Source organism: Adiantum capillus-veneris, chromosome 21 (assembly GCF_014529385.1).
Source record: "Adiantum capillus-veneris isolate H3 chromosome 21, ASM1452938v2, whole genome shotgun sequence".
NCBI classification, from domain to species: domain Eukaryota; kingdom Viridiplantae; phylum Streptophyta; class Polypodiopsida; order Polypodiales; family Pteridaceae; genus Adiantum; species Adiantum capillus-veneris.
This window is the reverse complement of record NC_140951.1, coordinates 147,947,972-147,972,228: the sequence shown is the minus strand read 5'-3', so window position 1 is coordinate 147,972,228 and position 24,257 is coordinate 147,947,972. Positions and strand designations below refer to the sequence as shown.

The window sequence follows — 24,257 nt, the reverse complement described above, 5'->3', positions numbered from 1 at the left end:
AAAACTGGCGAAATTTATACCAATCAAGTCGACAGTAAAAAGCCATGAGTTGGCAGTTTTATTTGTCGATCAGCTTTATAAGGTGTATGGTCTGCGAGACGATATCGTCAGTGATTGGGATACCAAGTTCACTGGGGGATTTCGGCAAGATGTGTTCGCTCACCTTCAGACAAAGTTGAGTATGTTGTCCTTCGCTCATCTTGAGTCCGAAGAACAAAGTGAGAGGATGAATCAAACGTTAAGAGGACATGTTGAGAGCTCTCGTCTCTCACAGGCAGTCTGATTGGGAAAGGCACCTTTCACAATTAGAGTTTGTCTATAATAGTAGCAAGCATTCTGCTATTTAGCCCATTCATGCTGAATCCTGATGTATGGATTTGAGCCGAAGTCCCCTATTGCTATTGGCTTAGAGAAAGTCAAGGATCGCCAAGCTCGTGATTTCTTGTATAACATGCAGGAAATACTCGAATTGGCTAAAGATAGTATAGGGACAGCTCGTGATCGAGTTATCATTTATGCTAATCAAAAGAGATCTCCAAGGACTCTAGATGTGGACAATGGGTCTATCTGAAGATACCCGAGGATTTCAAGACTATGCGAAGTGGAAAGCATTATAAGCTTTTAGCTAGATATTGTGGTCCATTCTTGATCACAATGAAAATTGGCCAAGTTGCCTATAAATTGGCTTTTCCTTCGGATGTTAGTGTACATTTAGTGTTTCATGTCAATTGCCTTAAAGAAAAATTAGGCAAAGCCGACGTTGTTGTGCCTAACGAGGAAAATGTATGGCAAGATATGCAAGCTTAGTATATTTCTTGAGAACCCAGAGGCTGTTTTAGATCATGGTACCCATCATTCGTGCCAAAAGGCTTATGACGAGTACTTAATTAAATAGAAGGGTCAATTTGAAAGGTTTGCTACTTGGGAATCGATTAGAGCCTTGAAGGCTCAATCTCCCCACTTCATTTATGAGGACATCGATGGTTCTTAAGGGGGGAAGTATGTTATGTCCCGCCTAGAGGAGAGGGGATCTGGCTAAGACACCTTCCGGATGGGCGTTCAGTGTCCAAGCGGATGTAGTGTGAACCCGGCCAATGTGGCGTGTCACTTTTATGAAAGGAGGCCAAGGCCTCATTATTTTTGCAGTTATCGACCCCCACTGGCAGAGTGCTAGTGGTTAGCCCGTGAGGCTAGGAGTGCACGAGGTCGCCTTGAGGAGGTGAGGCCTGGTGGTATGGGATACTCGGTCTTACAGGTGCACGCCTACGTCCTCAGACGTTGGCCCGAACACGGGGTGCTACCGGATGGTGGCTACAGTCGGGTGGTTCGTCTGACGCGTTTGTAGGTGGTCCGTGTAGTCGGGATATCCTCTCGGCGTGTTCGTTTCAATGAGGGTGCCTCAATCGTAGGAGGGAGTTATGGGACACACATAAAGTTTTTAAAGGACCCTCCAAAAACCTTGTAATGGGCCCTTTAGAGGGGCTATGGGCGAGCTTAATGCTTTACATAGTGCTAGGCGTTATGACAACTGAGTCTGGCCTTGCGTTGTATCTCTATAGTTGTTATGAAAACTCAAACTGGATTTGTTACTATTTTCAATGCACTCTTGTCAATGAAATGGTTGGGGACCCATTAAACCCCACACACGCATATGCTTCAATATAGTCACACACACTCCACTTTAGGCATGAATGCTTTCTTCGATGTCACAACTTGACGTGTGTCCAGGGTCGGTTGCTTTTTGTTACTCAATCATCGTGTGTATGATCCAACAAGAATAACACAGTTGCCGCTTTTGAACTCGTGTGTGATAGCAACCTACCTAATCACTATTTGTAAAATCTTGCAAGCATGGTTGGGTATCTCTATCTTGAAACCATAGAAGTGATCAAGATTGTAGGGCCTTTGGGGTGTTTGAAGAAATTCTTTACATGCTTCATGGCTTGCCAATGTTGTGCAAGGGGTATAATAAATGTGCTAAATAAGAAATAGCAACTTGTATATCTTGCATGCATAGCTTGTTGATAACGAGAAGTGTCAAAATTCAAATGCATTACAGATATTTTCACTCAAGAATCTAAAGCTTCTCTCCATCGGAGTTGAGATGGGCCTACAATCTTAAAAACAAAAATGTTGAAGTATCCTTAGTGACCTTTGTTTGGTGCATGACAATAACCCCTCTACGAAAACAAGTTGTATGCAAAGGTAATAACTCAACCGGTCAAAAGCTTGTTGCAAATCAGCCTTAAGTGCTTCAATGTTTAGATGCTTGTCACATTCAAGAGCATATTCTAATTGGGTTTAGGGTTAGGGTTTTCGTGAGCACTGACTCTCTCTCTAGATTCTCCTTGCTCCTTATAGCTAATTTTCTCTCTCTAGAGTAGTTTGGTCTTTAGAATAGAGTAGGTTCCTCTCTCTAGAAGCTGGTGAGTGCTCTCTCTTGGCAGTCGCTATCAACACAAGGCCACTTATGCCACATGCTCACATTGGCTACCACCATTCACACGCATTGGCTAGCACCTCATTTGATATTATTAACAAGTGTTAAGACTCTTGAAGAAATGGCTTTGTATTGTTGTGAGAAATTTGCTTTACTTGTGACTTGAAGTGTAGGAATTAGATGAAGGACAAATGGGTAATGGCTTTTGTATACCTAATGTTAAGGCGTGGACACTCCAAGCCAGAAATCAATAACGGCACACGGATAGAAAATGTAAATAACTGAATTGAACTTTAGTAGAGATAGAGAGAGAGGAGGAGAGTCGACACGAAACGGCGGAGTTCCGTCCCGAGACACATTGGCTTGAAAGAATGGCACCCTTTTTGATATTTCTTTATTATAACTTCGCCAAGGTACAACTCCTGAGGGCCCTTTTCTCCAAGACTCTGTGTGCAGATGCCCTGTGAGGTGAGACCCTTTGGGCTCTTATAAACTTACAAGGGATGCCCCAAAAGCATATGATCCAAAAGCACTTTCACCTGCCATTTGTACTGTCCTGCCACGTCAATAAGTTGCCAGCGCAAAACACGGAACTTTCGTACAACAGTGCCACGTTAGGAGCCATGGCTTTTTCCGGATTTCACTTGCAGCCCTTATGCTTTTGATCAGTAGCGTTTAGGTCACTCGACCGGTGCTCCATAAGCTGGGTAGGGTTAGGTTAAGAACCCTAACCCCTTTTGTTTAGGCCCCTCGGCCTCACTTTCCGTGTTCAGTTCCTCTTGTCCTCTCGGCCAGTTCTCTCTAGTTGGGCACGCCATGCCATCACTATGTGACATTGCTCTGATATAACTGCTATAGGAACAGAAACCGCAAATAACTAAATTGAACTTCAATAGAGATGGAGAGAGAAGAGGAGAGTCGATACGGAACGGCGGAGTTCTGTCCCCAGAAGCATTGGCCTCAAATGTCATAATTCACCTTTTGTTGGGTATCGAGGGATAAATATGACACAAGGTAGTTGAGGGTTAATTTTTTTGGCCTCAGCTTATTTAGGATGTGGATCATTTAGTGCATTCTTCTTTGGTATGTCAAAAAGTGATGTATGAAAGGCACAAATCGACAGGACTTGTATCGCTCTATTGATTCCGAATTTCTTGTTAGACCATGGGAGAGTATTGTCGTGAACTTTATCCAAAGGGGGGGGGGGGGGGGGGGGGGGGGGGGGGGGGGGGGGGCATGATGCTATCTGAACTATTGTGGATAGGTTTAGTAAGCAAGCTCACTTTGTATCAATGAAGAAGATAGTGAAGCGTGATCATCTGGGGAAGTTGTTTATTGCTCAAATCTTTGGAATCATGGGATGTCTCAGTCTAATGTAGCAGACAAAGACCAGAGGTTCACCGGATTGTTTTGGAGAGCAATGCGTGAGTGTTTGGATACGACACTCAAGTTCTCTCCATCGTTTCATCACAAATTGATGCATGGTCAGACATTTACCAACTCAATAGTATTGGAATAGTTGAAGTGTTGCATCTCTGGTCATAAGCGTCAATTGGAGCAGCATTTGCCATTGGCGGAGTTTTACCTATCCCATTGTACATACATGGACTAGGATTCAGCATTGGAGATAGTTGCGGATGGCAAGAAGTTTTTGCCTATATTGTGCACCAAGGGTAAGAGCTTTAGGCTGATCATTTTGTATAGAATCTAGCCACATTCTTTGCCAAGGTTTAAGGAGGCTTTGCAAAAGTATCAAGGACATAAGAAAGCAGCAGACAAGCATCGATGCGACTCGAAGCTAAAGAAAGGTGATTGAGGGCTTCTCAAGTTTGAGAATTGAGAAATATTGAAAGATGAAGGGTAAGGAGAAGCTTCATCCAAAGCTAAGTATGAGCTACTATGGGCCCTTCCAAGTCTCATAAAAGATCAATGAGATATCCTTTAGACAAAACCTGCCAAATACTTGGCGGATTCACCATGCTTTTCATGTGAGTGTGTCACAAACCGATGACGTGGTTGCCTTGCACACACATAGATACCCTCCACTTGGCTGGCTGAAATGCTGGCCCTGCTGAAAAATGCTGACGTGGCAGTTGTACCGTACGGACGAAGGTTAGCAGGCTGTACGGATCCGCGTTTTGCGGGCAGGCCTCCACGTGGCAGCAACGTATGGAATGCAAGCTTTTGCATGGTTGCTTTTCTTCGCAAGGGACTGAAGAATTCTACGCAAAGTGATTTTACAGCTTTTTGGAGTTGCTTTAATTTACAAGCAAAGTTTGTGAGAGAGAGCTTTTGCTTTATTCTCTCAAGAGAGGCTTGTGAGAGAATATGCTTTATTTTGTAAAAGCTTTTGGGGCTCTGCTTTTGGGCATCCCTTGTAAACATTTAAATAGATGGGCAGGTCCTCACAACTGAGAGCATCTGGACGCAGAGTCTGAGAGTGAGCGCCTGCCTACTCTCTTGTACTTTGAACACAAATTAATACAAAAAGAAATATCGAAAGGGGCGCCAATCTTTGGGGCCAATATCTCTAGGCACGGAACTCTGCCGGGATAGCGTCGAATCAATTGTGAACTGTGAAATGTTTTGAAGTGATTATTTGTGGTGTCGCGGTAGATTCTCGACTTGGAGTGTCCAAGTCTGTTACAGTGAGCGCGGCCGATTTCTCTTATATTGGGAAATCCGATCTTTTTTACGCGGCACCTATGGCTTCAGATAGAGATCAGTTGACTCCCTCTGCATCCAGAGATGCGGCAGAGAGCAGGAAGAAGATTCTCGTGAGGAGTATGGCCCACCGGCCTACTCCGGCGGAGCTTGAAGAGATGGAGCGTCGACGATTGATCGACGACGTAGGAAAGATGATGCTAAATTTTGCGAAGGACCCGAAATTTGCAGAATTTTATGAGCCAAACCTCCTTCGACCAGGTGTATGCACAGTGGCAGCAGACCATTGAACCACCCCCCAAACCAGTACTCAAGAAACCTCCTACCCCAAGGATGTTTACTGAGTAGGAATTAGAAGAGGTGGTTGATGCATGGATTTCTCAGCTTTTTGACACGCAGAACAAAGCAGAAACGCACGACAAAAAGCAGAAGAAAGCAACTGACTTCCCGGGTTATTTGGGTCGTCAGTCTACTTTTGCCTCGACCAAAAAGCAGAAGAAGCGTGTGCGGTTTGAAGGATTACCTAGTTCTTCTTCCTCTTCTTCTTCTGAGAGTTCTTCTAGCTCTTTTGATTCGAGCGAAAAAGACAGAAAAGGCAAAAAGCGAAGTAAAAAGCATAAGGGCAAGAAAAAGGCAAAGAAGTCTAAATCTTGCCCAGTTTCAGACATGTCTCGTCTTCAGATAGTTCGGACTCCGACGACCGCAGATTCTATTCAAAGAAGATTTTTTTTACAAAGCCAACCAGTATGACTTTCTGGAAGATAAAAAGCAAGAAAGTCCGAGAGTTCAAAGAAGGTGGACAGTCAGTTAAATTTAACACTTTTTCTGGTTTTGGAGATGCCTGGAAGGCTTTGGCCTTCATACAACAGTTTGACATAGCCTTCTTTGGAGGACGTTACTCAGAGCACTCCAAGATTCGGAGGTCTACTTCCTATTTCAGAGGGAATGCTCAAACTTGGTGGTCCTCTCTTCTGTTGAACAGGAAAGCACCAGTTAAATGGCTGAAATTTAAAAGGCTTTTTATTTCTTCTTGGCCGACTCGAGAGTACGAACGCGACATACGAAGCGCTTGGAACCATCTTCGGATGACCAAGAAGGATACTTTGGACGCATATTGCGAGAGATTCTTGAGGTCTTTTCTACCTGCCTCGTCATTTAAGAAGATCTTGTCCAGAGAGCAGATTGGGCGGTTTACCTTGGATCGTCCTACAGAGATATGAGATCACTGCTTAGAACAAAAGTCGGATTCCATTCAGGAATTGATGAGTCATGCGAAACGGGGTTTTGCCATTCACTCTGGCAGTTTAACCTACCCCACAGATGAAATCATGACACAAAGGAATGAACAGACTTCGAACAATGAAAGTAGAAAGAAGAAGAGTAACCCAGAAAAGAAAGAAAAGGATGCACGACCCAAGCTTTCTCTTTCACAGAGAGCTCTTTACATCAAAGAGGGAAAGTGCTTCGGATGCGCGGAAATTGGGCATATCTCCGCGAAGTGTCCTAAAAAGACACCGAAAGAACAAAGTGACAAGGATGAAGACAGGCCAGAGTGTTCGAGAGCAACTGAGGACCGTGGACGAAAAGGCAAGATGAGAGTACAGAACTTTGCCGAGCTTGGGGCAAAGTGAAAGACCAAGAAGCCTTGATTTTCTTTGATGGAGGAGCCAAGGCCAACTTCATTTCACCTAAATTGGCGGCGCGGCTCGAGATCACACCTGATTGGATGGGACCACTAGCAGAGGTAGTTCTAGCGGCACCCAGCAGGGACGTAGCCATTACACCTGGCATTGGCAAACTTCGGTTGCATTGTCAGGGGTATTCGGGGCATGAGGACTTCTACATAATGCCTTTGGAAGGTTGTGGTGTGCTCTTGGGAATTCCCTGGTACCACAAGAACAATGCCGTGGTCGACTATCGGGCAAGAAAAGCGACTTTGACCACAGAGAAGGGCAGAACCATTGTACTTGATGTAAAACTTAAGGGCGAGTCTGTCCCTATTGTAACGGCTTCGGCCATTTCAAAATTAATGAAATCCAGTCTGTTTGTTAACTCGATCTTCTTGAGAGAGATGAATGATGAGATTAGGACAAATATGTCTGAACTTGATAAAGAACGCCAAGATTTTCTTCACGCTCATGCCGATTGCTTCTCAGAGGGCCTGCCAGGCGAGTTACCACCCGCTCGTCCTGAGGATCATACCATTGATCTGATACCCGGAAGCACACCACCGAACCGGCCACCTTACTGTGTGAGCCGAGCCCAGAACGAAGAAATTATGAACCAAGTGAAAGACCTCTTGGAAAAGGGTTTTGTCCAGCCTAGTACTTCACCGTATTGCTCTCCAGTATTGTTGGGTTTGAAGAAAGACGGATCTTGGAGAATGTGCATCGATTATAGAGCTCTCAACAAAATCACCATGAAGAACAGATTTCCGATTCCTAGGATTGATGATAGACTTGATAGATTACAGGGATCCTCCTGCTCTAGCAGAATCGATTTGAAGAGCGGATATCATTAGATCCGAATCGTGTCGGGACACGTCTACAAGACAGCCTTTCGGACGACTTTTGGGTTATTTGAGTTTTTGGTGATGCCTTTTGGCTTAACCAATGCTCCTACGACATTTAACTGGATGATGGACAAGATTTTTCGAGAGTACAGACTATTTGTTGGCACTTTCTTTGACGATATCATTGTTTTGTCTAAGGGTGAGGCAGAACATAGAGAACAGCTGCTTCAGGTCTTTCAGGCATTACGAGATCACAAGTTGGTGATTAATGCTAAGAAAAGTGAATTTTTCCTACCAGAGATACACTTTTTGGGACACATCGTGTCAGCGACATAGGAGTGCAGATGGACCCGGCCAAGATAGAGACTATCCGTGATTGGCCCAATTTGAAGAATGTCCATGAAGTTAGAAGCTTCTTGGGCTTGTGTTCGTACTATAGGCAGTTCATTAGAAAGTTTGCAGAGGTTGCTTCCCTTTGCATATTTTGACACAGAAAGGAGTACCTTTCTCGTAGGGACCCACAGAGGTGACTTCCTTTCAGACTTCAAAAGAGAAATTGACTACAGGACCAGTTTTGACTTTGCCAGACTTGCAGAAGTCATTTGAAGTATATTCTGATGCTTGTGGTCGTAGTCTAGGTGCGGTCTTAATGCAAGAAGGCCATGTCATTGCTTACGAGAGCCGATTGTTTTCAAGACCGGAGTTGACAACACAGATTTATGAGAAAGAGCTTTTGGCAGTTATCCATGCTCTTACTCAATGGTGGCACTATCTACTCGGAGCGGATTCTACTTTCTTTATAGATCATCAGAGTTTACGCTACTTCTTGTCACAAAAGCAGCTATCGGAAAAGCAGATGCGGCAGATGAACATCTTGTCACAGTTTCACTTCCAGATTGTCTATGTGCAGGGACAAAAGAATTTAGTGGCGGATGCTTTGTCTTGGAAACCGTTGGTTCTGGCTATTTCCGCGATACATCATAGGAGCTTCGAGGATATGGTCGATCAGTACGCCACCACAGATACAGATTTTGCAGACATTTTCACACGGATATGGAATGGGGAGATAGTAGCAGGATATTCCATTCGGGATGGCTATTTGATGAGGAAAACCATGTTGTGTGTTACACAGTCGTTGAGGAAAAAGGTTATGACCGAATGCCAGAAGGACGTGGACAAGTTTGTGCGCAGGTGTTTGGTATGCCAGAAGGTCAAGTTTGACAAGCATAAAGCACATGGATTGTTACAACCTTTGCCCATACCCACTCGCCCCTGGGAAAGTATTGCAATGGATTTCATTTTTGATCTCCCGAGAACACAGAGTGGTCACGATGGTATCTGGACTGTTATTGACAGGTTTAGCAAGCAAGCTCATTTCATTCCAGTGAAGAAAACAGTCAAGCCGGATCATTTAGCGAGACTGTTTGTGGCCCAGATCTTCAGATTACATGGCATGCCGAGACGATCGTCTCCGATAGGGACCCTAGATTTACGAGTTTGTTTTGGAAGGCAATTTGGGAGAACATTGACACATGGTTGCAGTTCTCGTCATCTTTCCACCCGCAGATTGACGGGCAATGCGAGATTGCCAATATTGTGGTTCTAGATTTATTGAAGTCTTACATCTCAAATTAAAAGACTCAATGGGAAAAGTATGTTGGGTTAAAAGCCCAAATGGCCCCCTTTTGTGTATAGTTTTAAAAGTTATTAACCTTTGGAACTTGGCCACTAACTTTAAATTGGTCCTATACATTTTAATAAAGGGAATGTGAGTCAATTTTTACTTACTAACTTATTCCCCTTATATCGTGTAGCGCTCCTGCTCTCTCTCCCTCTTCATTCTGCTAGCGCCTACTTCTCTGTTTGCACTCGCCCCTCTCCAAGGTACACACCCTGCACATTTTCTCGCGCTCTTTCACTTGCATTCACCGCTTCGTGCTCATCAACTGGTATCAGAGCCCAATTAGGGTTTGCTCCCAAACCTGCAAACACTGATTTTCAGCCAAGGAGGTCAACTTTCACGCGAGATTTTGCAATTTCATCGCCAAAGGACTCGTCCCCGAACACTAGAGAGCTCTCGGCAAGTCAAATTGACCTAAAACAAGCTGAAATTAGGTCAAAATCAGCAAATTACAGGTTATGACAGCAAAATATAGGTTTTGCAAATGATGTATTAAGGTGTGGGAACATCTTTGTTAAGTCCTCGCTACCCGAAAACACTGAAATTGCCGAAAAACAGGTACCAAAACAAGTGTTTTAAGAAAATTTCAGATTTACGCAGGTTTTTGCAAGTGTATTCTTGATGCGTTTACATTGGGGAAAGTGCATATTGATGCAATCTACGCACATTTGACAAGTTTTTGCTATGTATGACCATTTGTGGTTCAATTTCGTGCAATTTGATGCTACAAATTGGGGCTTTTGCTCATACATGCTTCTAAAGGCTGTGCATTACCCTTATGTATGTTTTGTTAGGATAAAAACAACTAAAATTGTTGTTTTTGAGCACAAATTCGCTCGTTGAAATTTCTTGCGCATAAATTTCAGAAATTGTTTTTTGTGCCTAAATCGATCTATTTTACCCCAAATTGCTTCTGTGACCATTTGGAGCTGTAGTGCACACGCCTGTGAGGCTATACTCTGGTTTTTGTGCATTTTGCCAAAAAGTTCAGCGTATTAGTCCTCTTATTCGTGCAACTATGGCCTCATCTTCTTCGGATGTGAAGAATCTCTTCAAGATTAGGAGGTTCAATGGAACGGGTTTTGACATTTGGAAAGACAGGATCCAGGGAATCCTATTTCTTAAGGATTGTGAAGGGACACTTGAACAAGTAAAGCCACAGAATATGACGGATGAAGCATGGGTTAGCCTGAACAGGAAGGCTGTTACATACATTAAAATGGCCATGACCAATGAGACAGTCATTGATGTGAAAGGTCTCACAAGTGCTTTTGATGCGTGGGAGAAGTTAAAGGGAATGTATGAGAATACAATGCCTGTCAACTAAGTGCATTTGATGCGAAAGCTTGTTGGCATGCAACTAGATGAGTCCAAGAGCGCTGTAGAGCACTTGTCGTTGTTCGCAGGTACTTTGTCGTAGTTACAGGATTCAGGCTTGCATCCTTTTGTATCTTCTTGCTTATGACCTTACCTGAGTCATGGGAAACATTGGTGGTTTCATTGTCCAATAACCCCAATTTGACCTTTGATGGTGTTAGGGATTCTATCTTGAATGAGGAAATCAGGAGGAAAGCAAGTGGAGAGGGAGGCAGCTCTGCCAACATGGTTAGAGGCAGGACAGAGAAGAAGAATGTCTATGCACAAAGGAGTAAGAGTCAGAGTAAGGAAAGGGGAAATGCCAGCAAAGGCAAGGGCGATGTGACTTGCTATCAGTGTGGCAGGAAAGGTCACAAGAAACCCGATTGCAGGTACTATAAAGCCGAGTTAGAATGGAAAAAGAATGGCGGAGACAAAAAGAAAGAGAAGAAGGAAGTCAAGACAGATGCACAGGATAGCTCAAAGGACAAAGAGAAGGCCAATGTGGCTTCTAGTGTTGTGATTGAGGAGCTGTCAGATGTAGAGGACATTTTGTGTGCCGCTTTGTCAGATGATGATGCTTATGATCTTGATGCCTCTCTTGATCTTCATTCACAGGACATGCAGATCACCAAGAGTGATCTTAATGATGCTTTGTTGATTGTCAATGATGCATTATCCCAGACTTGGATAGTTGATTCCGGTGCTTCATTTCATGTGACTCCTATGAAGAGGAGTGTTTCTCTACTTTTGATGCAGGCAAGCATGGCTATGTATACCTTGGAAACAATCATGCATGTTCCATTGAGGGTATTGGCACTGTGCATCTCTCCATAGATGGCACAAATGAGCTTGTCTTGCATGATATTAGATATGTGCCGGGAATCAAGAAGAGTCTGCTTTCTGTTGGTCAGATGGATATGCATGGTTACAGCATTTTGTTTGAGAGAGGATCATGGAAAATGACTAAAGGCTCAAGGCTGATTGTAAAGGGCACAAAGAAAGGGACAATTTACTGCATACATGGAAAGGTCGTGTTGGGCAAGTTTATTGCATTGGCTGAAATTAACTCTCACATGGAGTTGTGGCACAAGAGGCTTGGCCATATCAGCCAAAGGGCCTTTCTAAGCTTTGTACTTTGAACAAGCTTGATGCTAAAGGCACAAAGCTTGACTTTTGTAATGAATGTCAATATAGCAAGCAAGTAAAGCGTTCTTATTACTCTGGTGTCTCTCGTAAATCTTGTGTGCTTGATCTTGTACATTCTGATGTATGTAGCATGCCTACTAAGTCTATGGGAGGTGCATGCTATTTTGTCTCCTTTGTTGATGATCATTCTAGGAAAATTTGGGTTTATTTTCTTAAGTCTAAGGATGAAGCCTTTGCCGCGTTTAAGAAATTTCATGCATTTGTGACCACCCAAACAGGTAGAAAGCTAAAATGCTTGTGTACGGATAATAGGGGGGAGTTCATAAGTGCTGAATTTAACAAATTTTGTGAAAATTTGGGCATTAAGAGGGAGCTTACTGTGCCATACAACCCCTCTTCTAATGGTGTGGCTGAAAGATTCAATAGGACACTTTGTGAGAGGGTGAGATGCATGTTGTCCACAACTAATCTCTCTCATGGATTTTGGGGAGAAGCTTTGAAAACTACAGTCCATATATGCAATCGATCCCCTCACATGCCTTTGAAAGGTGACATCCCTGAAGAGGTTTGCTCTTGTCACCAGTGTGTGACTACTATCTATTCTTTTTGTTGATTTCTTTCTTATTATCTATTTACTCACTTTTTGGAAACACCCCTCGAGAAATCTAACTGCCCTGCATTGCATAGCTAGTGTGGAACTGTCCAGAGGAAGTCCAGGCCTGAAGGCAAGAGAGCACTAAGGTTGGACAAGGACTATGGTTAGCCAAGTGGGGTCATTGACTAGCCAAAGTGGAATCCTTTGCTACATAGGCTACATTTCAGTTCTGGATGTGGCCGCAGTGTACAAAGAGGGTCGGATGACCTAGAAAGATACAATGGCAGCATCTCCTAAAATTTAGGGAACTGCTATTTTGGGACCTGAAAATGTGTTGACGTCATTATCTGCGGAATGACAAAGGGAACATTTTCTTGCTCCGTCGTGAAGTCAACTGGGCAACCGGTTGGGAGATTTTTAGGCGGCAACCCCGAAACGGGAAAATGCTTGTAAATGTGCCAAGTGGCACCTTCTGGTGCACTTGCCTCATGCAACAAGAAGTGGCGCTGAATTTGAAGGAGGGAGAGCCTCATTTTCAGTTGTCACAGGTTAAGAGCTATGGAGTGCTTGCTTTCCCTCTTATGCACAGTGCGGTGCCAGGAGTGATGCCCTGCACGCTACGCACTGCCCTCTCTCTCCCCTTTGGCAGTATGTTATGCCCCTCTAGTGGGCTCTTCATTTGACCAATGTACAGTTGTGTGGGTTCATGCGCGATTGCCGAGGCAAGAGCCTCTTGCACAGGTACTGGATTAGCTAGCGGCTAATCCCCCCACAGGTACAGGTGAATTCGGAGAGGTTTCACGCCTTTACGAATTTTTAGTGATGCCCTTTGGTCTCACAAATGCTCCTGCTACGTTCAATAGGATGATGGACAGAATTTTCCGTCCACACCAGCAGTTTGTTGGTACATTCTTTGATGACATGATAGTCTATTCAAAGAATGAAGAGGAGCATAGGCATCACTTGGCCATTGTGTTCAAAGGTTGCTCATCAATGCAAAGAAAAGTGAGTTTTTTCTAGAAGAGATTCACTTTCTGGGACACATTGTCTCAAAGGATGGTGTCAGAATGGATCCTGCAAAAGTTGAAGCGATCAAGTCATGGCCAAATTTGAAGACGGTGCATTATGTCCGAAGCTTTTTGGGACTATGCTCCTATTACAGAAGGTTTATCCGAAATTTCGCTGAGATTGCTTCACCTTTACATGCTCTTCAAAAGAAGGTAGTCACCTTTAGATGGACACAGAAAGAGATTTCAGCTTTTAATCTCTTAAAGGAAAAGATGACTTCAGATCCAGTCATTGTGTTGCCAGATCTTAGGAAGTCATTTGTTGTCCAGTGTGATGCCTGCGGTAGTAGCATTGGTGCAGTGCTAATGCAAGATGGCAGGGTAGTAGCCTATGAGAGGAGAATTTTGCAAGGGCCAGAGATGACCATGCAGGTCTATGAGAAAGAGTTACTGGCTGTGATTCATGCGCTCTTAAGTTGGAAACACTACCTGCTAGGTGCAGATTTCGTTGTCCAAACGGATCATCAGACCTTGCGATACTTCTTGACACAAACAAAGTTATCTGAGAAGCATTTGCGATGGGCAAATATCTTGTCCATGTTCCATTTTCAGATTGTGTATGTGGAAGGCAAGAAGAACGTTGTGGCTGATGCCTTGTCAAGGAAGCCACAAATTTCAGCTGTGTCGATTCCTTATCATCATGAACTTGATCATATGAGAGAACAGTATGCAAATGATGAAGATTTTGCAAGGGTCTTCGAACAACTAATGGATGGACAACGTCATGAACACTATCTTCTTAAAGACGGGTTCATGATGATGCATGGAAGATTGTGTGTCACAAAGCCATTGCGACGCAAAGTTATGGAAGAGAGTCATGTCCCACCGTATGCAGGGCATCGTGGTATCGATGCTACAGTTAAAGCGGTTGAGACATTCTTCTATTGGCCTACATTGAGAAGGGATGTGGATGCCTTTGTGCGAGAATGCCTAATATGCCAAAAGGTCAAGTTTGACAGGCAAAAGGTACCAGGGCTATTGCAACCACTACCTATTCCAGATAAACCATGGGAAAGTATTGCTATGGATTTTATCTTTGATCTTCCGAGAACGATATTTAGTACCTCTTGAGAAAAGGTCTTTCAAGGAATCCAAAGGAAGGATAGAACAATCGGCAGTAACTACATGACCCAAAGCTCCATTTACGTAAGAAGAAAAGGCAGATTTACTACAAGGGCAATCAATACTTGAGATTGCAAGCCTCTCTTGCATTTTAAGATTACGTCCTATGTCACTATAGTCGAAAGCTTTTTGTCCTAAAGTTTTCACATATTTGAAAGCTACGACAGGATGGTTCCATACCTTTCTCACACAAGGAGGGAGAGCATCCAAAGCTTCTTGAGATCTCAAAATAGAGCTTAATCCAATCTTGTCTAAGTCAGGGGAGGTAAAGATAGTTATCAACAAATCTTTCTTTCCAACCAAGGGATTTTTCAGACTAGGACATTTGGACTTCAGAAATTTGCCTAACAGTACTCGAAGTTGAGTACTATGAGACTCTCTTAGCTCCAAATCTTCATAAGAGTAGTTCTCAAGGGTATACAAGAGCATAAATAGAATCCTTATATTATACCTTTCAAATATTTTATAAGAAAAAGAACCCAATTCCATGGCTCTAGATAGGTAAATCAATCTCCATTTGAAATCTCTATAAGCAAAATTCTATGGTTAGAAGGGTCATCACTCTCAATTCTAGAGATTGAAGCCCTAGGGAGACCTTGTACTCTACTAGAAATAGTGTTGTGCAAAACAACTGGATTGATTTCAGGAATAGAAGGCGGATCTGAACGAGAACCTTTAGGAATCCAAATTCTTTTAAACTGACTTCAAGGGAGAACTAACTCGGGTTTGGGATGCCTTCGCCAAAGCATAGGTTTCTTATGGTAAATTGTCTTATTTTTACGTAAAGAAGACTTTCCTTCCAAGTTGAAACCTTAAGGGAAAAAAGTATGCAAAGTTCTCATCCAAAACAACTCTCGAGGCCACGCTGATTTATAGAACTCTTTAGAGTTTCTAAAATTACCTTCTATGTGCTCAATGGGAAAACAACGGAAAGACTCAAGCAGCTGGGATGTTGTTTTTAATGAGGCAAGGTTGCTTCAAAACAATTGTGCCTCAAAGCATGATCATAAAAGGGTCAAATTTCAGCATGACCAGCCACCTGTTAGGCCTATTTTTGACCCTCAGGATGCACCACATATGGCTGAAAATGTAGATGATCCAATGGTGTTTGAGCCAAATGATATTGGGCAGCAAATTGAGGCTCGTGAAGGGCATTTGCAGCCACAAAACAATGCTGAAAATGGTGCTGAAAATGATGTACAGCAGCCCATTGTTGATGATTTGATCATGCCACTCAATGTAAACCCATTGCCGGATAATGTGGATCATTGGGTGAGGCGGTCTACTCGTCAAAGACGGCCTGTGAGCAGATATGATCCCTCTTTGCATTACATTATGTTGACAGATGAGGGAGAGCCTCTTAAATATAAAGAGGCAAAGACATGTGAGCACAGCGACAAGTGGGAGCTTGCTATGCAGGAAGAGATTAAAGCTTTGCATGCTAATCATACTTGGGATTTGGTGGAATTGCCCAAAGGAAGGAAGGCTATTCCTAACAAATGGGTGTATAAAATCAAGACTGTTGATGCAAAACCCAAGTATAAGGCAAGGCTAGTTGCAAAGGGATATGTTCAAACCAAGGGCATAGACTTTTAGGAAGTGTTCTCTCCTGTTGTGAAGATGACCACTTTGCGTGTATTGTTTGCCATAGTGGCTGCTCTTGATTTGGAAATGGACCAAATGGATGTACATACCGCTTTCTTGCATGGTGATGTGGAAGAAGAACTCTACATGAAGCAACCCAAGGGTTTTGTTATTCCTGGCAAGGAACATTTGGTATGTATGCTCAATAGAAGCTTGTATGGGCTGAAACAATCATGTAGACAATGGTACAAGAAGTTAGATCGCTTCATGTTTAAACATGGTTACAAAAGAAGCCATACAGACCATTGTTTGTATACCAAACGTGATGAGGATGGCAGCCCTATCATTCTTGTGCTCTATGTAGATGATATGCCGATAGCTGCAAAGAAAAGAAGCACTGTTGATGCTCTTAAAGGGCAGCTGAAATCTGCATTTTCAATGAAAGACCTTGGGGCAGCTGAACATATACTTGAAGTGCGTGTTACAAGGCAAAGGAACTAGCGCATATTGTATTTGTTGCAAGAAAAGTACATTGAAAAGGTGCTGGACAGATTTAACATGGCTGTAGCAAAGCCTCTTGGCGTGCCATTACAACCATATGTCAAAATCTCCAAGGATGATTGTCCCAAGTCAAAGGAAGAAGCCAATGACATGCAAAGTGTGCCTTACGCTTCAGCTTGTGGTTTACTTATGTATGCTATGGTTGCTACTAGGCTTGACATAGCCCATGCAGTGAGAGTTGTGAGCCGGTTTATGGTTAATCCAGGCAGGTTGCATTGGGAGGCAGTGAAGTCCATTATGAGGTACTTGAAAGGAACTAAGAACAAATGCCTCTGTTATGGTAAAGGACCATTGGAGTTGAAGGGATTTTGTGACTCTGACATGGCTGGTGATGTGGATACACGGAAATCCACAAGTGGCTATGTGTTTACTCTTGCGGGAGGTGCTGTTTCATGGTGTTCTAGATTGCAAAAGATCGTTGCATTGTCTACTATAGAGGCTGAATATATTTCAGCCACTGAGGTTTCTAAAGAAGCTATTTGGTTAGCACGCCTATGCAGTGAGTTTGGTTTGCCTGACAAAGCACCTATGCTTGGTTGTGATGTCCAGAGTGCCATATGTCTGGCAAAGAATGCCATGTTTCATGCACGCACAAAGCATATTGATGTGCGGTATCACTTCATTTGAGAAGTGCTTGAGGATGGCCTTATTACATTGGTTAAGGTCCATACATCACAAAATCAAGCAGATGCTCTCACTAAGTGCTTATCCAAAGCACAACATCAGCTATGCATACAGATGGTGGGAGTCACGTAGCTTAAAGGCGCCATTTATGCCTTTGTTGGGTTAAAGGCCCAAATGGTCCCCTTTTGTATATAGTTTTAAAGGTTATTAACCTTTAGCCAAGTTCAATGTAGCCAAGTTCACATTGAACTTGGCCACTAACTTCAAATTGGTCCTATACATTTTAATAAAGGGAATGTGAGTCAATTTTTACTCACTAGTTTATTCCCCTCATATCGTGTAGCGCTCCTGCTCTCTCTCCCTCTTTGTTCTGATAGCGGCCACTTCTCTGTTTGCAATCGCCCCTCTCCAAGGTACACACCTTGCACATTTCCTCGTGCTCTTTCACTTGCACACACCGCTTCGCGCTCATCAAAGTATTTACCTTTGGTGGAATTTGCCTACAATAACATGATACACTCTTCGACGGGGAAGGCACCATTTGAGATTATTGAAGGTGCTACGAAGGTACCACCCTTCCCAAGCACGAAAGATAAGATTTCTGAAGCCGATGAGTACACGTGCGACTTGGACACGGCTTTTGCCAAGGTCCGCGAGGCTTTGCAAAAATCTCAAGAAAGACAGAAAAAGGCAGCAGATCGCCATCGTCGTGATCTGGAATTGCAGGAGAACGATTGGGTGCTCTTACGCCTTGAGAAGGCACGCCTGAGAAAGAAAAAGGGAAAGGAGAGGCTTTTTCCAAAGCTTGATATGCGATACTACGGACCTTTCCAGATCTCTGAAAAGATAAATGATGTTTCCCTTTTCATGTGAGTCTCCTGCGGCCTTTTAGAGGCGATGTGCCCGAAGATGGGGAGCTTGATCAGCAACCCGAAGTGGAAGAAAACGACGAGATCCTTGTTCCAGAACAGATATTGGCACATAAAAACAGAAAGATTAAGGGTAAAGTGATAAGGCGGTTTTTGGTTAAATTCAAGAACTATCCTGCATTGGATGCGAAGTGGATGGAGGAGGAGGACCTAGCAAATACTCCTCAGATTGTGAAACTTTACCTTGAAGCTTTAGGTTTAGCATAGTCTATTCCAATTGAAACCCCGAATTCAGCTTGGCCGGAAATCTGGTGTAGTGGGTATGCACAAGAGGAGAGTTACTCCGCTCCTTTGTCAACAGAAGCCATGAGTTTTTGATACTAGAGTCACTTATGTCTCTTTGAGCTTCAGGGATACTGAGAGCTGACAGTATTCTGCTGTAATGACTTTATGAAATGGAATTCCCGATAATATGAAACTGATTTGTTCTCGACTTGTTTGAGTGCAGGAACTGATAGACGAAATGACTGCAGCATTTTGGTCTGAATGATCTCGATAGACATGGTTGCAATAGGGATTAGTCAATCGGGCATCTATGAGGTCCTGAGTGGATCTAGATGCGGTTGCTAATTGCATGGCCGATAAATCATGGTCTGAGATCTGAATGAATGTTGAATGTGATTGGTCATGTGATGTCCAGTGATGTCTAGTGATGTCCTGTGATGTCGTGTGATATGACTGTCGATTGGTACATGTGCTAGATGTGTGTTCCTAGTGCGTCGGTACTAACAGTCAGTGTCTGCTAAGACAGTTTATGGCTTCTGTCTATTTTGCAGGCGTAATTGAGGGCGATTACAATGCTTTCAAGAGGGGGGTATGTCACAAACCGGTGACGTGGGTGCCTTGCACACACAGAGATACCCTCCACTTGGTTGGCTGAAATGTTGGCCCTGCTGAAAAATGTTGACGTGACAGCTTTATCATACGGACAAAGGCTGGCAGGCTGTACGGATCCGCGTTTGCGGGGAGGCCTCCATGTGGCAGCAACGTACGGAATGCAAGCTTTTGCGTGGCTGCTTTTCTACGCAAGGGACTGAAGAATTCTACGCAAAGTGATTTTATAGCTTTTTGGAGTTGCTTTAATTTACAAGCAAAGTTTGTGAGAGAGAGAGAGCTTTTGCTTTATTCTCTCAAGAGAGGCTTGTGAGAGAATATGCTTTATTTTGTAAAAGCTTTTGGGGCTCTGCTTATGGGCATTCCTTGTAAACATTTAAATAGGTGGGCAGGGCCTCACAACTGAGAGCATCTGGACGCAGAGTCTGAGAGTGAGCGCTTGCCTACTCTCTTGTACTTTGAACACAGATTAATACAAAAAGAAATACCGAAAGGTGCGCCAGTCTTTGGGGCCAATATCTCTAGGCACGGAACTCCGCCGGGCTAGTGTCGAATCAATTGTGAGCTGTGAATTGTTTTGAAGTGATTATTTGTGGTGTCGTGGTAGATTCTCGACTTGGAGTGTCCAAGTCTGTTACAAAGTGTTACAACGTTTCAAGGGGCAAGTGCTAGAGGACAAGGAGCCAAAGGAACAACCTGAGGTAAAACAAACATGGAGATTCTTACACCTAAGCTGATCCTAGCGCACAAGAAAAGGAAAGTGAAGTGTACACGAGACTAAGATATGAGCGCGATTGTTGATGGTTGATGTGTTTTTTGCGCTAGTGCATGCTGTGAGATTGTAATGCGTTGCGAGTGATGGTCAAATGCATGCTTGCATGGAGTTGATGTCTACTAAATCTTGGTTTGCTGTCCGTTTTGGAGTCCAGATCGAGGGCGGTTACTCTTCTCTTAAGGGGGGAGGGATATGTCACATAGTGATGATGTGGCAGTACTTGACCTGATCCAACTGTCTTCTCTCTAGGCATAATTTTCTCTCTTTTGTATTTGCTGTTTTTCTTTCTAGAAATTTTGGCAGGTTTTTTCTCTCTAAAACATAAAAAATTCTTTCTTTACGTTTAGGTCTCTCTAGCTAGAGTGAGAGAGCTTGTGCCACCCTTGGCGGTGTCTTTGTGTATTATGTTGGGTTTGTTAAACTTTTGGTGAGAGATGAGAGAAGCACAAAGTATAGCGACAAACACAAAGGTGGAGTTACGAATAGCGCTAGAGGGGTAACTCTAGCCTAAAATAGCTCAAAAAACGAATGAGACTTAGTAGCAAATGAGAGTAGGGTTGGCTCATATAGACCTCTAGAGTGAAACATGTGTTCAGATCCAAAATGGGTGCTAGATGTGGGGTTAGGCTTCTTGATCAATGAATGTGCCAAAGAAGACGTAATAAAGGCTAACAACAACCTAAGCTCTTTTTTAGGGCTGAAATAACCACACAACAATACTATGCAACTTTAATACTACAAAAAAAGAGCATGCCTGTAGTGTGCAACGACAGTGATTGATGGTGAATGTTCAACGTGTACTCAAGGTTCCTTTTATTGAATGAGAGAGTTCCTTTTACTTCAAGAGAGATGTGTAAAGACTAGACAGAGAAGAGAATGATACTGAGTGAAGATTGTGTGAGTGAAGAGAGAGAGAGAGAGAAGACGAACACCAAAGAGGGTCTCAAAATTCCCTCCAAGGACCGGGCCCCCCTCTCTATTGCTAGAACGGTATTTGCTTTATATTGCACAAATGCTGAAATAATGGTCCTAGAAACTGAGATGTTGATGGGATCTGGCTATGGGTGCTTGGATCTAGGAGGCTAATGGCTGAAAACTGAAAAAACTAGGCTGATTTGACTAGGATCTGCAAACTGATGAGGAGGCTATGATTGAAACTTGAAAACGTTGGCTGAATTGACGGCTGAGATTTGCAATGGCTGATCTGATGCATAAAATGCTACATGGCTGTATGTTGAAGGGCTGAAAAATATTAACACTGGGGCTGATCTGGTAACGAGGGCTGAATGTGGTACTGTAGGACAGTGTAGGTTGATGCTGGATAAAACGCCAGGGATGCTGTTGGAGATGCAAACTATCAGGTGTAGCGGAGTTGAAATGGTGAAGATCTAGGTTCTACACTTCCACAAATCCTTGACTTCACATCCTTTACTTCCTTCCTTGAGTTAGTGATTCCTTTTAGCTTGAAGGATGGTTCCTTTTACCTTTCCCTGTAGATAGGGAAAGAAAGAGTGCGGTAAAGATGTGTAGAGGGAGAGAGAAAGAGAGAGAAGAGGAGAATGACATTGGATGGTGTCCCAACCAACCCTCTCAAGGGCCCCACACACCATTGCCGATGTGATATTTGCTTTAGATTGCGTAAATGGAATGTACGCATGTAATACCTTAGTTGCAGACTCTATTGACTCGAATGAAGAATGTCACCTCGGTAACTCTTCAAGGTGAAGCACCTCCGGAGCTGATTTGATGCACTTTTGGATCCGTCTCGATGTGGGATTGCTGATGGCCACGAAGGGGTAGATCTGGGTCTGATTTCGCTCCTGATGTGAGAGGAATCAAGGGCTGAAAGCTGGCTGCAAAAACGCAGATCTGGCATGAAAAACCCTTGAGGTTGGAGTTATCTTGTCCACATGCACATAGGGTTTGATGTGCACGTGACAATGCCTACCAAGGTTGGTGGTCAGCCCCACAATAAATGGCCTACAAGCACGTGCAGAAGAGATGGCCTATCCGCTACAAATGAGTACCGTGTTTGATACCGGTTTTATGTTTTTCAAGTGTGACATGGGATAGCGACTCCTAATGTAGAAAGATAATGTTATTTTCCTATTTTTTGCATGGTGCACATTTTTAAAGTTTTGATGCTTAATTAAGCATATAATTTTGGTGAGATGAATTCGATATTAATTGCTATAACCTTGTGATGAATACTTGAGAGGATTATGGTTATGAACTTGGATGATTTCTTTTATTCATGCTATTTGCATCTGCGTAATGTCCATGCTAAGTTTTACTTTGTTTGAAATTGGTCTTAAACAAGGATCACTCTTTTTTTCTAAGGTTTCCTTTGGGTGTTTTTTTGACCCTACATAGATGCATCACCTAATATACCTTTGTGTGTCAAGGGGAAAATTTAAATACGTTTTCAAGATGAGACGATGTCTAATATCCACGTTTGCTATTTTCGGAATCAACAATAATTTACGTAATTTTATAAACAAGCATTTTTTATTTACGTGCTTTATCTTTCTTAGTGGTTTTGTAGGCTCTATGATGTATTGTTTTATCTTTGTGTGTGTGTGATCTTTGTGTAAGGTTCCTTTTCTCAAAAGCGCATGTGAAAACACACAAAAAGAGAAGTTTTTGTTTTGCTAGAACTTTAGAAAGTTAATATTTTTGACAGGGTTGGCAAGAAGGAGAAGGTTTAGGGAAAGAGAAGCAAGGGATTACAAAGCATGTGCGAGTGACGAAGAAGAATGACAATTTGGGTATGTACTATTGGCATTGTTTCCACTGATTCAACCAAAGCATGCAAACAAAGGACATAATAAGGTGCATTGTTTACTTGATCTGACAAGCCATAAGCGCGCAATAGTCACTACAAAGTTAGGATTGCAATATTAAAGAGTAAGGTAGACTTGGGGTGCATGGAAGGCAAAGCCTTACTTATGGGAAACGTGCAAAAGTAGATTGGTTGGCTTAGTCTGATTAACATTCAACCTTGTATAGTTGCAAATTAAAACACATGGTTTAAAAGAATTTTTAACGTGTTCCTTACATAATAGGATTACTTAGATAGAACACCATCATGACTCTGCACTCTATTTGTCTTTTAGCTATCTATGGTAGGCGTGGACCATGAGTTGGGAGGAAAAGGATAGTTTGTGGATGACGATCTTATTTCAATGTAAGTAGTGGTTGATCATGAGCTTGGTATGAAGTGGTGACACACTCTCCTTGTGCCTCTTGTAATGTAACTGGAGTCAAAAGGTGTTTTGACTCTCTATGGGGATTTTTCTATATCCTCTTGCGAAAGTGATGAGGACCTAAGCTCAGTGGTGCCTATGCTGCTCCCTCCTTGTTATGTATCGACGTAGAAAGCACATCATGTAAGAGTCATTGCGGTCCAAAGCAAGGAGACATGTCTCATTGACTTCTTGCGAGTTGATATCAAATGCCTTTAGGGCATACTAAGGTTTTATTGAGAGATTTTGAGCCTAGTTTTAGAATGCCACAACTTGACTTCTTTTTAGATAATGTCAGGTGATATTGTGTTCTCTTCCCTCGCCACCTAACACACAAAGGCATCAAGACTCTGTGTGTGTGTGTGTGTGTGCGGTTTGGATGCTTGCTTTCGAACTCAAGGGTTTCCCCCTCTATGTCTCCCCCCTGGGCGAGGACAGCCCTGTGGGGGGCGTTAACATTCAGCCCTGCCCTGGAACCGAGTCCAAGCAATGTTCAATGCCCGCCCCGTGCAGACCAACACTTCTTTCCTGCCCGCGCTGCAGACAAGTCCTCACATTGTGAACGAGCCCACCATCCAACTCGCAACCCCACCCTATGCAGACACAGCCCCAACACCCTTTTCTTGCCTCCGCCCTCACCTAGTGAACGAGCCCTCAATTGCAAATGTGCTACGAGACTTGCCAAGCTCATTAGTTGCTGCGCTTTCTTGAGATACCATTCGAGTCTCAATCATTTTCTCAACTTCGAAGGGCTCTTGATAGTGGCTGCGCGCCTTCTTGGGATACCATTCGAGTCTCAATCATTTTCTCTACTTCGAAGGGTTTTTTCAAACTTCCGAAGGTCTCAGAACTTATCAACAAGCTCATCAATAGGCCATGAAGGTCTGAGAACTTATCAAGAACTTATCAATAGGCTCATCAACAGGCCAACCATCCAACTTTTGTTATTTTGGAAAAGTAGCAAAGGAAGCCCCAATGTCTTCCTTGGGCACCCTGACCGAACGCAAAAGCTTCCTCACGGTGACAGCTGCACCAAGAAAAGATCCCGTCGGGCGTCAAGAAGCAAGGATTGCCGCCCTCGAGGGTCGAATCCAGAACTCATCGGAGACAATGAGAAAC

At 43.2% G+C, this 24,257-nt stretch overlaps 1 protein-coding gene across 1 annotated transcript in view; it reads left to right on the top strand.

Moving 5' to 3' along the window:
• LOC147431929 (D111/G-patch domain-containing protein) overlaps nt 1-24,257 on the top strand; it is a 97,474-nt gene that overhangs the window by 12,974 nt on the left and 60,243 nt on the right. Inside the window, exon 2 of the mRNA XM_086494378.1 lies at nt 22,577-22,661. Within this exon, the coding sequence (XP_086350504.1) occupies nt 22,577-22,661 (85 nt within the window). The remainder of the gene's footprint in view (nt 1-22,576; nt 22,662-24,257) is intronic.